At 44.3% G+C, this 17571-nt stretch overlaps 1 protein-coding gene across 6 annotated transcripts in view; it reads left to right on the forward strand.

The window, feature by feature from the left end:
* The first annotated feature begins 1714 nt into the window (after positions 1 to 1714).
* Msl3 (MSL complex subunit 3) overlaps positions 1715 to 17571 on the forward strand; it is a 29964-nt gene continuing 14107 nt past the window's right edge. The window contains exons 1-9 of one of the 6 annotated variants that reach the window (XM_052170693.1): positions 1715 to 1886; positions 3262 to 3344; positions 3719 to 3814; positions 4142 to 4242; positions 5069 to 5160; positions 5743 to 5868; positions 6758 to 6918; positions 14546 to 14704; positions 16603 to 16865. In XM_052170693.1, coding sequence (XP_052026653.1) covers positions 1785 to 1886; positions 3262 to 3344; positions 3719 to 3814; positions 4142 to 4242; positions 5069 to 5160; positions 5743 to 5868; positions 6758 to 6918; positions 14546 to 14704; positions 16603 to 16865 — 1183 coding nt within the window. In that variant the 5' untranslated portion in view covers positions 1715 to 1784. Of the gene's footprint in view, positions 1887 to 3212; positions 3345 to 3718; positions 3815 to 4141; positions 4243 to 4863; positions 4927 to 5068; positions 5161 to 5742; positions 5869 to 6757; positions 6919 to 14545; positions 14705 to 16602; positions 16866 to 17571 lie in introns of those variants that run through there. The other 5 variants (XM_052170694.1, XM_052170695.1, XM_052170696.1 and 2 more) reach the window with 5 other exon arrangements.

Raw genomic sequence — 17571 nt, forward strand, 5'->3', positions numbered from 1 at the left:
TGAATAGGATAAAAAAAAAAAAGGAATCCATCTCTCCTCAAAGGTTAGAGCATGGAGTGGAATATTCCATTCATAAACCAGAAACACCAAACTACTCCAGCTTTAGTTACATGTGACAAGCTGTTACAAGTAATTCAGAGCTCCCCCTGCCTCTTGTAGGGGACACTACCATCTACTATCCACATCCCTGGAGAACTGGGGTTTTAGTTCCTGCTTACAGACTTTATTGTCTTAGATACAAGTCATCATTTGGCTACTTTCCTCAAACCTGTCCTCCTCTTCTTCCAAACCTATCCTATCTGGCCAGTGGAGCCATCCCTTACTCGGCTCTTTATGCTAGAAAACTGGATGTCCCCCAAGATTCCTCCTTCTCTTCCCTCCGTCCTACCATATCCAATTGGCCACTGAGTTTTATGGATTCGATTTCATAAATCTGTGATCATTCTCTCATTAAATATTTATTGTCTGTTGGGAGTATACAATGACGAACTGGATTAGACACCCCCATCCCCAGCTTCAAGCAGTTTACTCTCTGAGTGGGGCCGTCTTGCAAATGAACAACCCATTCTACAGCAGATCAAGAAAACGGTAAGTAAATCAGAAGTCGAGTTCTGGGAGGGAACACTGAACAGACTTTCGAGGACTTTTCTCTTGGAGGCACCCAGGTGGAGGTGTGAGAGATTTGAACCTTGTACCAGGTGATGGGAGGTGGGGGTGGGGAGATGCAAATTTCTGGAAGCAAGAACAGAATGTGGGAAATCTGACAGTTCACTAAAACTGGAGGGATTAACCTCCCAGCCCATCTGCTCCACTCTCCAGCTAGGCCTTAACCTTGTAATCACACTGCCTAGCCGCTTTGCACTCTAGAAGAAACTGGCCAGCACTGGCCTGTCACTGAAAGTCTGTCCTTCAAGTCTCCGGTCTTCTGGTCATTCATTCAGGGAGTATTTATTGAACACCCCATCTGTGCAGGTACACTGTTAACCACGGTCTCAGTGGTGCTTCCCCTCTTCAGGAGGTTTGGAGCCACTAAAGACAGACCATGGGGGAGCAATTCGGATGTGCTGCAAGCTGACACGTAAGATGTTAACGACTCTTTAAAGACCCATAAGCCTTGCTGCCCACTGCTCACACGGGGCCTCCAGGCCAGCTATCTGCTGGTCCTCTTGGAAAGATGACCCGATGTTCTATTAACTGCCTGGAATGTCTCCTCCCCTCGCTTAAGGCCACTGTGCGTCTCCAGCCAACTCCAACTCAGCGTCCCTCTCGCGTGGCCACATTCATCTGTGCGCAGCTCCGCTGAGGGGGCTGACGCGCGCGTGCGCGCGGCCAGGCAGCCTCTTCAGCGCCTGGTGGCTACCCTTAGAGCAACCCTCTCCCTAAGAGATCCCCACGCTCCAGCCAGAGAGCGCACGCCCCGGGTGACAGCCCGGTGCACACGTGGGTGCAGCCTGGAAACCGCGGGAACCCTAACCCATGGGGATCAGAGGGAACCTTCTGCAGCAAGACCTCGGTCGGGAGATCTTACTCCCGGTCCGCGCCCCTCCCTGAGCCCCAGAGGGGACGGGCGGAGACAAGCCCTGGCGGGGCCGCGCGCTTCCATCGCCACTGCCAAGGTCCTCAGAGTGGCGCGGGGTGGCCGGAGGAGGGGCCGAGGGCGGGGCGGTCGTAGCCTCCACCACTCCCGGGCCCCCCCAGTGGCGGAGCGCCGCCTCCCTGGCCGTCCTCCCCCACCGCGCGCACTCTGCCCGCCCCGGAGCCTCGCCCTCCGCCACGATGAGCAAATGAGCGCGAGCAAGGGCATGAAATTTCAATTCCACTCTGGGGAGAAAGTGCTGTGCTTCGAGCCTGACCCTACCAAGGCGCGAGTGCTATACGATGCCAAGGTGCCACCGCGGGGGGACAGGGAGGAGACGCGGGACTGGGTTCCAGGGATGGGAGGCAAAGGGGCTAACGGGGACAAGTGGCCTGGAGCCCTGGACAGCCACCAGGGCGCGCCTTGGCCTGTGTACTGCGGCCCGGGACGACAGGGGACGCTGGCTAGAAGCGCTGGGCGCGAGACTGCCCGAACTAGAAAGGACCCGTGATGCTTCCGCTTCCGGCCGTGTCGCGTCGCTCACGCGCGGTTGTTAGGCCAGGGTGGCAATTTGAGCGCTGGGCGCCAATCCGGGAGGCCGGTGTAGGAGGACTGTTGCCTGAGGCCTCTGCTTTTGCGATGAGTCTCTCTGTGTCCCATGCGGCTCCCCGCCACATGGATTCCCTAGCGGACACTCTGACCAATTTTCCCACCCACGTCTGCAACCTGGTCCTCAGTTATGGCCAGCTGTCAGCTTGCGACGTCATAGTCCCCGGACCCTCGTCGAGTTTAGGATCCTAGTCATCCTGGCAGGGGGAAGGGAGGGGCTCAAGATTACTCTGTCGCTTTCTAAAGGATTGGTGGGTAGCGAACAGAGCTAGGAAGGAATCTCATCTCGCCTGTATCCACCTTGGCCAGCCGAGGCTGAGCTATATCTTTCAGTTATCAGTTTTTAAGTGGTCCAGAGCCCTAAGAAGGTGAAATCAGTTGGGGGTCGGGCGAGCGTCAGTGTTTCCAGCCACCAAGGCGAAGTCCTTGGTGGCAGAGAAAACTTGGAGCCGCACCAGGTGCGTTTTTTAGCAATGTTTAAGAGGTACTGTCCAGTGGGTCACCCCAAGGTTTGTGTTGGATTGTGTACCTTTGGTTTCTCCTGCAACCCTTAACTCTGTTTACCTCCTATTGCTATCCCTACAGCTTGCTACATCCTTAGGAGAAGGAAGGATATACCGTTTCCTTTGTACCAGATATCACCCCAGGGAATACAAGGCTATTAAGGGGAGGGGAAGGGTGTGGAAGTCTCTGGCTAGCTAGGCAGGACACTGGACAAGGCAAGGCCCAGGTGACTACAACTCCCAGAGGTCTCAGGGCTGTTCTTTCTAGTCTGGGCCCTCACTAATGACAAATCCACCGACCAATGACTTCAGAAGCTTCACCGGTCTCAAACTCAAGAGACCAATCCTGGGTTGGTTGGACGGATGTTTCCTATTTTGAGGCAACCACTCGGGCAAAAGAGGAAAAAAAAATGTTGAAGAATGTTACAACCCAGCTCTTGATCTGAAAGGGGGAATGAATACTTGCTTTTTTCTTTAAGAAGGGGCTGTGATCTAGGTTTTTTTTTTTTTTACCCAACTTATAGTAATTTTCGGTTTGCTGTGCCATGCGTGAGTAGTATTTCCTGGTTTCAGATCATCGATGTAATTACCGGGAAAGACGCAAAGGGCAGAAAGATTCCAGAATATCTGATACATTTTAATGGTTGGAACAGAAGGTCAGTGAACTTGTTACAGTTAGACTTAATCGCCTTTGTAGCAAGATAATTTTGTAACTTTAAGTTTTAGAAACACTTGTAGAGAAGTTTAATTTCCTGCTTCTGCTTTGTTTGGGAAGCTTGCCTGGTCTGAGGCATGATTACTTTAAAGTCTGTTATGCTTGGATGATCTACGAGTGATCACTGGAAATCTTGGTTGCTGTAACTCAGTTCCCTTTGCGCTTTATTGGTATCCTCTTGGTGGTTTTGAAGTCTTTTTTATAGCTTTCTAAACTGTCAGCAAGTCTGGGGCCCTTCTTCCTGATGCTTTTCAGCATACGTTTCATTTGTTTCAAAATACTGACCTTTACATCTTCTTCTTTTTTTTCAACCAGTTGGGATAGATGGGCAGCTGAAGATCATGTGCTACATGATACAGATGAAAATCGGAGATTACAGCGCAAATTGGCCAAAAAAGCAATAGCTCGCCTGTAAGAAAACAAACATTTTGATGAAGTGTTATTTAGCATGACTTTTTTTTTTTTTTTTTTTGCTGGTTTGGATTTTTTATGATATAAAAGTAATAATATGACTAGTTTCAGTAATCTTACATATTTAAAATAAATAAAGCATCTCTAAACTATTCTGAAGAATCACACACGTTTTCAGAATAGCTGTTTTCCACTTGGTAGTGGGGATTACCATTATGTTTTTCACATTTAACCTTCTACATATTTAAGAATTATTGTTTATTATCTCCTCTGTAGATACCAAGTACCAGTATGAAGTTGTAGTTTGATTTGTTTGTCATTTTTCAGGAGAGGCACAGGAAAAAAGAAGAGGCGCTGTAGGTTACCTGGTGTCGACTCTGTCTTAAAAAGTGTGCCAGTTAAAGAAAAAACTAAAAATGACGAAAACTGTGAGTGTTTTGACTTTACTATCCTCAACTAAAACCATTTTCATGTAGTCCTCTTATACCTTAGGATGGAGAGAAAGTCATTGAAATTATAGACAGCGAAACAGTGCAAACTCATACCATACAGATGTTCTCATTTAAGATTTTTGTTGACTTTGTGATGGTATGAAATTTTCTTATTCTACTTTCAATATACTATGCAATAAAAATTCATGAGCTATTAGTACTCCCACAAGGTAAGCTTTGTTTCCATGAGTTTCCCCAATTGTCAGCTAATTTAAGTGCTCTGGGTACATCTGAAGCAGTCAGCTATGTTAATTCAGTAAGTTAGGTGATTTTCATCAGTCTGGGTATAATTCCATCATAAGGGAAGGAGCATCTTTGTAATACGCACTCAGTTTGTTTTGGACAATTAAAACTGCAGTCGCTATGATCAGGCAGCATGTGGGTATAAGATTCTACCCGAGTCTTACCAGTAACTGCTTTCATCTCAGTCAACAAACCCACATAGATCCTTTCTCATAGTCCATTTTCTTCTTGATACCTCCAGGGCCTTGCCAGCGCTTATGAAACCAACAGTGAACCAGCTCCTAGCTGGTGAAACACTTTCAGATCATTAGCTGGTGTGATTTTTGTATCCATTGAAATTGGAGTTACATTTATCAAAATATGTTTCTGTTCTGAAAGGTACAGTATTTATGTTAAGGATTTAAAATGTAGGCAGCACTCCAGACCATTCCTCTTAGTCAAGTGCACGCGCCACCTAAAATTTTGTAAGGATTGTCAAAGTGTATAATATGAGTTTGCCTGACATTTTTGTTTTGTGTAGCAGTAAGCAGCACCTGTCAGGAGAGCTGTGGAGAAAAGAATGGAGGGATAAAAGAACACCGTCAACGTCGCATTAAAGTAAAGACTAAAACGGTATGAAAAATGTTGTTATTACAGAATCCTTGTCTTTGATACACACACACACACACATATGTGCACACACACATATTTACATATATAGTAGTGGCAAAATTTTCAGGTTAGGAATTCTTTTCAAAGGATATACTTTTCAGACCAATGTTACTAATTTTCCTATGACATGTCAAGAAAAGACATCTGCTTATGGTCATTGTATGAATATAGTTGACTCTCTATACCCACAGAGTGTTTCCATAAGTTATACATTGTTTTAAGTACGATTGTGAACTATATTTTATAATGACTGATTTTTAATGATGTGTAACAGTGATTGGCTTCTGCATGACTCCAAACTGAACATAAACCCTACTGGTAATCATAAGCGAGGAAGAAACAAAAGTGAATTTTCAGTGTAGGTAATGCTGTGAAAAACACTTACCTATATGGCAGAGCATCGTTATGTGTTTGTTCTTTAATAGCGGACATGTGGCGTGACGAGACTGTTGTGAATAAACTAGCTTGGATGCATAGCAGAATCTTCTTTGGAAGCCTCTCTCACTGTTCTCAATAATTAAAAATGCAATTGTGATATTGCAGAAAAAAAAGGCACTGTCGCTGCGTTCAAGAAAGGACATGGATGAAAGAACAATCACTATAGACATCCCTGAAGTTCTCAAGAAGCAGCTTGAGGATGACTGTTACTATATCAACAGGAGGAAGCGGGTATGCAGGAGGAATGGACTGTCCCAGATGCTTCTTCTTGGCTGCATTTCATGGGCAATGTGTCAAACACCAGGCAGTGTGGAGGGATGGTAGTTTCCTTTCCAGTTTTGTGCTGGGTCAAGTTCTAAAGCTGGCTAACAGTGGTGCTGGGTTCTTGTTTAACTTAAAGTAAGCAGGAACTTATCATTTATATACCATATGATGTCCATTTGAACCCTTCAGGGAGTTTTCCGGAATCCTGGTAACCTGGGTTTCAGCTATGATTAGGATTTAAGGCAGGATTGATGGCTTATGTGATCACTTTAATCCCAGCACTCAGGAGGCAGAGGCCAGCCTCCTGTGAGTTCATGGCCAGCCTGCTCTACATAGAGAGTTCTGGAACATCTGGTCTTAGAGAGTTGAAAGGATAGATAGATTAGGATTTAATGAGTGGGTTAGGTGTACCTCTCTTGCATATACTTTGAGAGGCTTTCATGTTTGTTTTTTAATAGAACACTAAGTCTAAGGATTACTACTACTCTGTATTCAAAACAGTTAGACTATAGTAGTGTGAGAGTATGATCTGTGGAAAGGAAGATTATCAAAGATCTTTAAGACATACTTATTAGCCGGGTGGTGGCAGCGCATGCATTTAATCCCAGCACTTGGGAGGCAGAGGCAGGCGGATTTCTGAGTTCGAGGCCAGCCTGGTCTACAGAGTGAGTTCTAGGACAGCCAGGGCTATATAGAGAAACCCTGTCTCAAAACAAAACAAAAGATATACTTATTGAAGTTCTTGAGCAGCATTGAGAGTTAAACTGGTAAAGCCATAATGATTCTTGCTTGGAATGGAAATTCCTGATTAAAATGGGATATGAGTCTTATCAGATGTTTCTATTTTTCTTAACAGTTAGTGAAACTTCCGTGCCAGACCAACATCATAACAATTTTGGAATCCTATGTGAAACATTTTGCTATTAATGCAGCCTTTTCGGCCAATGAGAGGCCTCGTCACCATCATGCCATGATGCATGCACACATGAATGTGCACTATGTCCCAGCAGAAAAGAAGTGAGTTAACTGGGGTCTTTCATCTTTGAATTCGGTCTTTGGGTTTTGGTTTTGTGTTATTATTGTTAGCTTTTTTGATGTGACTGGGGATTGAATTCATCCCTCATGCATGGTAAGCAAGTTCTCTTCTGTTTGGCTACACCCTTAGATTTTTCCTTCTATGTTCCAGTTTAGAACTAGGGATCCTTTCCTTTGTTCAGTTTTGTTGAACTCATCTCTTATTTCATAGCTGATTTGTGGATAATTGGTTGGGTTATCAGTCTAATAGGAGACCGTTGTGCCTTTGCTGAAGTGTTTGATAATTCCACATGAGACCTAGCTTGATTGTACAGTACCTTGTTGCAAAGACCAACATTTTCCGGGACATCACGTTGGAGAAGAACTATCTGCTTGAGGAAGCAGATTGGGCCATGAGAACTGGATCAAAGGTTGTTTATGACTAGTCTTTTAAAAACTTAATTGATACATGCATGTGAGTGCATATGTGCCATGGCCCACATTTGAAGGTCAAAGGACAACCTCTGGTATAAGTTCTTACCTTTCCACCTTGTTTGAAACAGTCCCTCTGGTGTTGTTTGCTGCTAGGTCCACCATCGTGGCTAGCCTTTGAATTTCCAGAGATTTACCCATGTTGGTATCTGGTCTCCCCACAGGAACTCTGGTATTAAACATTTGTGCACTACCACATCTAGCTTTTTTTTAAAAAAAAAAAAGATATATTTATTTATTTCATGTATATGAGTACACTGTTGCTCCCTTCAGACACATGAGGAGATGTCATTGGATCCCATTACAGGTGGTTGTGAGTCATCATGTGGTTACTGGGAATTGAACTCAGGGCCTCTGGAAGAACAGTTAGTGTTCTTAACTACTGAGCCATCTCTCCAGCCCTATCTAAATTTTAAGTGAATTTTGGGGATCCAAATTCAGGTTGTGTATTAGTTTGGGTTCTCTAGAGTCACAGAATGTATGGGCAGTCTCTATATAGTTAGGGAATTTGTGGATGACTTACAGTCTAACTCCCCAAAAATGGGCAGCAGCAGCTGTGGATGGAAGTCCAAGGATCTAGCAGTTGCTCAGTCCCACAAGGCAAGCAGGCAAGGAAGAGTGAGTGAGTAATTCTTCCTTCTTCCAAAGTCCTTATATATCTCCAGCAGAGGGTGTAGCCCAGATTAAAGGCTGTAGGTCTCCAGCAGAGGGTGTGGCCCAGATTAAAGGCATGTGCCTCCATGCCTTTAATTCCAGCTGATCTTGAACTAGGAGATCTCCTTGTCTTAATCTTCTGAAATTCATAGCCACTATGCTTCAAGATCTCCATGCCAAGATCCAGGTCAAAAACTTATATCTCTGAGCCTCCAGATTAGGATCATAGGTGAGCCTTCCAATTCTAGACTGTAGTTCATTCCAGATATAGTCAAGTTGACAACCAGGAATAGCCACTACAATCCACCCCTTGTCAACTTGACACAAATAGTATCTCATGTCCACATGAAACAATAACAAGGTCATGAATACGCCTAACATGATATAACTATTCCTCATACAATCGTACAATCGCAAACGCATTTGTAAATTTACAAAGGGGCAATGTCCCTTGGGAACATTCTTTCAGTGTCTCAATTCCAATTGATGTTAAAGGAATTGGAAGAAAGATAAATGTATCTTTAACAAAATAAGATAGAAGCATTCATATTACTTATAATCCTCGTTTCTGCAACTGGTTACGTGGCCTTAGCTGGTATTTATAACTACCTTTCTATGCTACCCATTCTGTATTTCCTTCACCTTCAGCAAGCACCTCAGCAGGTCTTGGCTCTTTTCCTGGAGGATTGACCCATACCTTCATTCCTGATGGGTCTGTGTCCTTTGTCATCCTGCTTGGATTAGGCTGTTGTAGTTTCCCATTGACTTTAATCACAGGACATGGTAGTACTAAGAGACACCCTAGGGGATCTCCTGCACTCCAGACATAATCCTGCTTACCTCCATTGTGGAGAGGTAATCCAATTTCCCCATGGTAATCTGGATCTATCACCCCTCCTAACACTGTTATTCCTTTCTTGGCCTGTTGATTTAAGGGCATTAGAAGCCCAAAATGGCCAGGGGGAAATCTGAGTTTCCAGTTCAATGGAATGTTTGTTGTGGCTCCTGGTAGGAGCACTCCCCCCTCTGGAACCAAAACTTCTAGGCCATTAGAACCTAAAGTTGTGGGGACAGGAAGCAAACATTTTCCTAGAGGGTCACTAATAGGGATAGTGAGTGGAACTATTCCCTTTTCCACCCCTTGGTTCCTGGACCCATGGATCCTGGCTATGGGAGGAACTGTACCATATATTGAACTCTGATTCAAAGCATATACTGCTTTCTGAAGAACTCTTCCCCAGCCCTCCATGCTGTTGCCACCTAATTGGTGCTGTAACGGTGTCTTCAAAAGGCCATTCCATCTTTCTATCAGACCAGCTGCTTCAGGATGATGGGGAACATGGTAAGACCAGTGAATTCCATAATCGTGGGACCACTGTCGTACTTCTCTGGCTGTGAAATGAGTTCTTTGGTCAGAAGCAATACTGTGTGGAATACCATGACAATAAATACTGCATTCTGTGAGTCCAAGGATAGTGGTTTTGGCAGAAGCATTATATTCAGAAAAGGCAAATCCATAACCAGAATAAGTATCTACTCCAGTAAGAACAAAACGTTGTCCTTTCCACGGGGGAAGTGGCCCAATAAAGTCAACCTGCCACCAGGTTGCTGGCTGGTCACCTTGAGGAATGGTGCCATATCTGGGGCTCAGTGTTGGTTTCTGCTGTTAGCAGATCTGGCATTCAGCAGCAGCTGTAGCCAGGTCAGCCTTGGTGATTGGAAGTCCGTGTTGCTGAGCCCAAGCATGACCTTCGTCTCCGCCACCATGGCCACTTTGTTCATGTGCCCACTGGGCAATAACTGGGATGGCTGGGGAAAGAGGCTGACTGTCCACAAAACAGGTCATCTTATCCACTTGATTATTGAACTCCTCCTCAGCTGAAGTCACCTTTTGGTGAGCATTTACATGGGACACAAATATCTTCACATCCTTTGCCCATTTGGAGAGATCTATCCACATACTTCTTCCCCAGATGTCTTTCTCACCAATTTTCCAATTGTGATCTTTCCACGTCCCTGATCATCCAGCTAATCCATTGGCTACAGCCCATGAGTCAGTGACCAATCATACATATGGCCATTTCTTCTTCCAAACAAACTGTAATACCATGTGTACTGCCCGAAGTTCTGCCCACTGTGAAGATTTTCCTTCACCTGTATCTTTCAGGGTTGTCCCAGAAAGGGGTTGTAATGCTGCAGCTGTCCACTTCTGGGTGGTGCCTGCGTAACGTACAGAGCCATCAGTAAACCAGGTCCTAGTCTTCTCTTCTTCAGTCAACTGGTCATAGGGAACACCCCATGAGGCTATGGGCTCATGCTTGGCAGCAGATGGCATTGTAACAGGAGTAGAAACCATAGGCATCTGAGCAACTTCTTCATGTAACTTGCTTGTGCCTTCAGGACCTGCTCTGGCCCGATCGCGTATATAACACTCCCTTTTGATAATAGACTGCTGTTGTACACGCCCTACTTTATGACTTGAAGGGTCTGATAACACCCAGTTCATGATGGGCAGTTCAGGTCGCATAGTAACTTGGTGTCCTATTGTCAATGGGCAGTTCAGGTCGCATAGTAACTTGGTGTCCTATTGTCAAACGTTCAGTTTCCACTAAGGCCCAATAGCAGGCCAAGAGCTGTTTTTCAAAGGGAGAGTAGTTGTCTGCAGATGATGGTAGAGCTTTGCTCCAAAATCTCAAAGGTCTCTTCTGTGATTTTGTGGAAGAGACAAACGATCAAGGTCCCTTCTAACTAAGTTATGACATAGGGCAGGAGAGTTAATATATCCTTGAGGCAAAACTGTAAAGGTATACTGCTGGCCTTGCTAACTGAAAGCAAATTGCTTCTGGTGGTCCTTATGGACAGGTACTGAGAAGAAGGCATTTGCCAGGTCAATAGCTGCATACCAGGTTCCGGGAGATGTGTTAATTTGCTCAAGTAACAAAACTACATCTGGTACAGCAGCTGCAATTGGAGTTATTACCTGATTTAATTTTCGATAGTCAACTGTCATCCTCCATGATCCATCTGTCTTCTGCACTGGCCAGATGGGAGAGTTAAAGGGAGATGTGGTGGGAACCACCACCCCTGCATCTTTCAAGTCCTTGATTGTGGCAGTAATTTCTGCAGTTCCTCCAGGAATACGATATTGTTTTTGATTCACTATTTTCTTTGGCAGAGGCAACTCTAAAGGCTTCCATTTTGCCTTTCCAACCATAATAGCCCTCACTCCACAGGTCAGAGGACCAATGTGAGAATTCTGCCAATTTCTGAGTATATCTATCCCAATTATACATTCTGGAACTGGGGAAATGACCACAGGATGTGTTCGGGGACCCACTGTACCTACTGTGAGTCACACATCAGTCAAAACTCCATTAATTACCTGTCCTCCATAAGCCCCTACTCTAACTGGAGGGCCGCAATGTTTCTTGGGATCTCCTGGGATTAGTGTCAGTTCAGAACCAGTATCTAATAGCCCCCGAAAAGTCTGATTCTTTCTTTTCCCCCAGTGTACAGTTACCCTTGTAAAAGGGCATAGGTCCCTCTGGGGAAGAATTGGAGAAAGACTAACAGCAAAACTTTTAGGTGTCTTATCAAGATCTTTCCTCAGGGGAACCCGGCCACCTCTTCATTCAAGGGGTTCTGGATCTGTAAACTGGCTCAAGTCTGGAAATTGATTCACTGGCCAAAATTGCCTTTTGCCATGATCCAATGCAGCCTTTCTATCATTTGTTTGAGGATTTTTCTGCTTATACAGAACAAATAGATATGCAGTAGGTTTCCTATGTATTTCATCCCTGGAAACACCATGATCGATTAGCCAGCACCAAAGGTCCAAACAAGTCATACCATTATAAATTCCACCTCTCTGCCCATTACGGGGTATGTCATTATAAACATTGCTTTGTCTACGCTGTCTATTGTAATAACTACGATCACCTTGTCTCTGGCAATTCAATGCTGCCACCTGGCCCTTGTTAACTCGGGACCCAATTAAACCCATTGAATTTAATTCATCTAATTGAGCAGCAGCATCTTCAACCCTAAGGTCTGGCACAAGGAAAAGGGCAAGAACAAAACTCTTTAAATGTGCTGGTGCCCCTCTCACCAGTTTGTGTCTTATAGGACTGGTGAAGGGCATATCTTCCGGATCTTCCCACTGTGGAGGATTAGGTTTTACACACTCTAGCATTGCAATTTTCCTAAGCCGTAAAATCCCTTCATCAACACTAAGCCAAGGGATATCAGGCATCTCCAACTCCTTTTCAGTAGGCCATCTTTTGATAAATACTTCAGCCAACCAATCAAACAAACTTTTGATACCTTTTTTTAATTGTGCGAGCTTCCATATTAAACCTAGAATCTCCACTCAGAGGGCGCATGCCAATAAACTCAGCCTGCTCTATTTTTATGTTCCTTCCACCATTATCCCGCACCCTTAAAATCCATTCCCACACATATTCCCAAGACTTCTGCTTGAATGAATTAGCAAACTCATTAAGCTCCTTATTAGTATAGTGTATTTCCTCGTGGACTACACTTTCTACCTCCCCTCTAAGGGCCTGCTTTGCCTTGAATCTGGTTATAGGTCTAGAAGAAACTATTGGTGGGCCCTGAGAAACATCAGTATTGTCAGCAAAAGTCACTGCTGGTTTATTAGGCTCTGAGGGATTAATTTCCTCAGGTGGAGAAGGCATTATTTTAAGGGGTGGGGCTAAGGGTACTACTTCTTCAGGTGGAGCAAATCCTTGAAAATCTGAAGATTCAAAATTCTCAATTTCAACAGTCTTCCCACACATCCCAATCCCATCCCAAGTTATAGGATTCCATTCTTTGCCAATTAATGCTCTTACTTTAACTGCTGACACCTTCTGAGATTGAGACTTAAATTTTCACTGTAATTCAGCCAACCTTATAATGAGAGCTTCAGTTTGATTTTCTGCTACTTGAGCTCTATGGCTGCTAGAGAGTAGATTCTCTTCAAGGGCACACTTAGCAACTTTTAGATTGTTTACTTGAGTCTGGAGCTCTTCGATTTTATCACACAACTCCTTCCTTTCCTTCATTGTTCCCCCCCCCCCAAGATGCTAAGAGCAACCAGCCAGCAAAATCATTTTCTGATTTTTTCCCAACTTGGAGAAAGTATTGTATACCACTGAATCACATAATTCATCAAGATAATCAAAGGAATTAGCTTCTTTAAGCTTGGGATATAGTTTCATCCACGGGTCTTCAATAATCTCCGAGCTCCCAGGAGGGAGACAAACTGGAGAGGTTTCAGTAGTTGAAGGTACTAGTGGATCAACCAACCTACTCTAAAATTTTAAAACATTCATCCTTATACTTCTGCTCCTCTAGAACCACTCCTGGTACCAACTTCTGTATTAGTTTGGGTTCTCTAGAGTCACAGAATGTATGGGCAGTCTCTATATAGTTAGGGAATTTGTCGCTGACTTACAGTCTGTAGTCCAACTCGCCAAAAATGGGCAGCAGCAGCTGTGGATGGAAGTCCAAGGATCTAGCAGTTGCTCAGTCCCACAAGGCAAGCAGGCAAGGAAGAGTGAGTAAATCTTCCTTCTTCAAATGTCCTTATATATCTCCAGCAGAGGGTGTAGCCCAGATTAAAGGCTGTAGGTCTCCAACAGAGGGTGTGGCCCAGATTAAAGGCATGTGCCTCCATGCCTTTAATCCCAGATGATCTTGAACTAGGAGATCTCCTTGTCTTAATCTTCTGAAATTCATAGCCACTATGCTTCAAGATCTCCATGCCAAGATCCAGATCAGAAACTTATATCTCTGAGCCTCCGGAGTAGGATCATAGGTGAGCCTTCCAATTCTAGATTGTAGTTCATTCCAGATATAGTCAAATTGACAACCAGGAATAGCCACTACAGGTTGCCAGACTTGTTCAGTAGTCACTTTTACTCATTGATCTACTTCCTCTCCACTCCCAAACAACACTTTATTCTAGTCAGAAACCTGCTATCCCTTCATAACTTGACAGGATCAGCGTCAGGGAGGTAGAGTATTACAGTTGAAACAGAAGCCAGGAGCCCTGGCTGCTGAGATATCTCAGGTTGTATTAAACCTGTTCATTTGTATTATATGAATACATTTAAGTTATTAGCATACTCCCTGCAATTTATATTATTGTGTATATTCCCCTATTTATTTTTATCATTGATGTATTATTTATTCTTTTTATATGTAAGTGATTATCTGTTTTAAAAGTCTGCCCTCAGCTGGATAGCCCCCACCTTTAATCCCAGAATTCAAGGAGGCAGAGGCAGATGGATCTCTGTGAATTTGGCGTCACCCTAGTTTGCATAGTGAGACCCTTTCTCAAAGTAAAATAAAACAAAACAAAATAAAATAAAAATAAAGATATGTCTGCTCTCTTTAAGATATATACCTTTATCATGAAGTTTGGAAAATATCTATGACTTTCCTTGGTCTCTAATCTTTTCTTTCTCAATTTTCCTAGTGTTGACCTTTGTAAGGAAATGGTGGATGGATTACGAATAACTTTTGATTATACTCTCCCATTGGTTTTGCTCTATCCCTATGAACAAACTCAATATAAAAGGGTGACATCGTCAAAGTTTTTTCTTCCTATTAAGGAAAGTACCACGACAACTAACAGGTGAGTTAGACAACATGAAAGTGCCTCGTAACCCTCAAGTGTTAGCACTGACCTGACTCACTTCTTTGTGGAAGTATCTGATCTGTTGATATGGTGGCCTGAATGTCTAAAAGAAGGGAAACATTGTAGGGTGTCCTTACTGGTGCTCCCCCCCCCATAACACCCTCCCCCGTGTTAGCTAGATCATCATTCACATTCTCGTGGTTGTGAAAGATTTTCCCAAGTAAGCATTCCAATGTAGCCAGGCAAGATGGCATGTGCCATTCTAGCATCCAAGAGGCTGAGAAAGGAAGGCTGCTATGAATTTGAGAACAGGAGCTCTCTAGAGGGAGTTCTAGGCTGGCCAGGACTACATGGCAAGACAAGGGTGGTTAGACAGAAGATTCCCAAGTAAATAGAACATTATCAATGGATTCTGAGCAGCTGCCCCATCTTTCAGAAGACAGTAGTTACCAGGCCTCATGAAACAGAGAGTGGAAAGTGGAAGTACAGCTGAGATCCTTTGCTTGATGTTATGTGATCTGGGTCAGCTTCTTTTGACCCTCTTGCCTCTGCTTACCTAATATGGAATGAATGGCTGTCTCCCTGGTGGGTAGTAATTCATACTGTCATTCAGAAGGGGTCAGCAACCTTTGGCTCTCAGTGTAGGTTAGTTCCTTCCTTCTCTTTTATTACTGTTTTGCTTCTTCTTGTGCCTATGCGTGCTTTGTTCTCTGTTCTGGCAGGGGCTTCAAGGATGGATCCATCCTTACCTAAAGACTTTTCCCTAAAGCATTCTGCCATGTCCTCTCTCTTCTCTTCCTGAGTGGTGTGCATCAAGTCTAGCTTGGTGAGGGAATGAATTTAACTGGGGCTAGTTAGGGGAACATGAGCTACTCACAGGTAGCCACACCACTGAAGAAGAGCTTTCCTCTCTCCGGCAGGCATTAAATCCTTAAGTATACTCATAAGGGGGTAGCTCTCGGGAGTCTTAGGAGCCCTGTCACTGTTCACGAGGCAATGTTTGTGGTTCTGAGGATCTCATGTGGTCATCGTAGTTGCTCCCATTCCAAGATGGCAGTGGTCATATCATGTCCAGAGCACCAAGTTTTCCAGCATTAATAGTAGCACCCTTCTGTGTTAAACCAGCATCTGCTCTGATCTAGTGCCCTTCTGCTAGACTCTACCTCCTTTGTCACAAATCACTTTCTGTGCCCTGTGTTAGCTGCCTCTCCCTCTCTTTTTTATGGTTGTCTGCCTCTCTGCCGTCTCTTTGACAGCTTCTCTATCTCCTCCCTTCTCCATGTCACTTTTGTCCCAGGCAACAGGTCAGCAAAATTCACTGGGGACCTGCCTTGAATTCCCCATGAATGACTTGCTTCACACTTGATTCCCAGAGTCTGATATAGACTTAGACATACTTGTGCCATGCTCAAGTCCTGGCAATTTTTCCATTTTGAAGACAGTGTGTGGTCATCTTATTCCCTAGACCAGAGTTTCTCTGTCCTGCGGCCTGTCGTGTGCGACAGAGGACATTTAGCAGTATGTCTGGTCTCTATCCACTAGGGAACAGAATCTCTGTCCTCAGTTGTGACAGGCCCTCACCAGGCTGACACTGTTGTCACCAAACATTGTTAACTGCTTTCTAGGCTGGAGCCAATTTCTGCCTCTCCCCTCAGGGCCCTTGTTCTGATGCAACAAGGATATTTCCATCTTTACCTAATAACAGCATGCCTTGCAGAGTTATGGGGACCTCATTTATTTAGGAACTGCTTAAGAAAAATATGTTTGAGTATATTTGGAGATACCTATGTGTTCTTTTCTTCCTCCCAAGTTGACTAGTGAACCTGCCTCTAGGAGGCCTTGCAGAAGCCCTCAGATCTTTAGAGGCTGCCAGTGACACTCTCCTTCTTGCCCAGGAGCCAGGAGGAGCTGTCCCCTAGCCCGCCTTTGTTGAATCCATCCACACCACAGTCTACAGAGAGTCAGCCACCTACTGGTGAACCAGTCACCCCCAAGAGGCGCAAAGCCGAACCAGAAGCACTACAGTCTCTCAGGCGGTCCACGCGGCACAGCACCAATTGTGACAGGCTGTCTGAGAGCAGCTCCTCACCTCAGCCGAAGCGCCGGCAGCAGGACACATCTGCCAGCATGCCAAAGCTGTTTTTGCACTTGGAAAAGAGTGAGTTTGTCCTAAGACCCCCCCCCCCCCAGATCAGGGAAAACCACCTTTTTTCTTTGTTGTTGGCCTCCCTAAGTATGTATAAAGTGTGTGTTATTCTCCAGATCTCACCCAGGTTGCTATAAAGCTACTTCCTTCGAAGAAGAGGAAAACATCCACAGAAAGATGGAAAAGCAACTGGCTGGGGTGGCTCACTGAGAACTAGGGAGGCAAGACTCTGTGTTTAGGGTTGATTTGTTATCTGCTTTCCATTCCTGTTTTCAAAACTTACCTTGAAGACTTCTGTTTGAATAAAATGTTCAAATGAGATGCTGGTTTCAACAGAGTATGCTGGAACATTCCCTTTTCAAAGTGATTTTTAGTGTAATGCAGCCGCCTCCACCATCAGTTTATATATTCTCATCACAGAATGAAAGAACTCTGTCCTACCTTCATCTGCCCTTCCCAACTTCCCTTGGAAACTACCAGTTTGGGATATTTTATATTAATGGAATAATGTAGTGTGTATGTACACAGTTGATGAGCTGATGGAAAGAAATCTGGGAAGGTTTCATGAGGAAATAAAACACTCTTTAAAAACAAATTCTAAAACATGAACTATCTTTGAGACTCCCACTCCAGCCCCTGGTATGTTTTCTTGGCATTAGGTATTTAAGTAAAAATCCCATGTACAGTTCATCAAATTTAAGACTTAATTTTATTTTAT

Source organism: Apodemus sylvaticus, chromosome X (genome assembly GCF_947179515.1).
Source record: "Apodemus sylvaticus chromosome X, mApoSyl1.1, whole genome shotgun sequence".
Taxonomy (NCBI): domain Eukaryota; kingdom Metazoa; phylum Chordata; class Mammalia; order Rodentia; family Muridae; genus Apodemus; species Apodemus sylvaticus.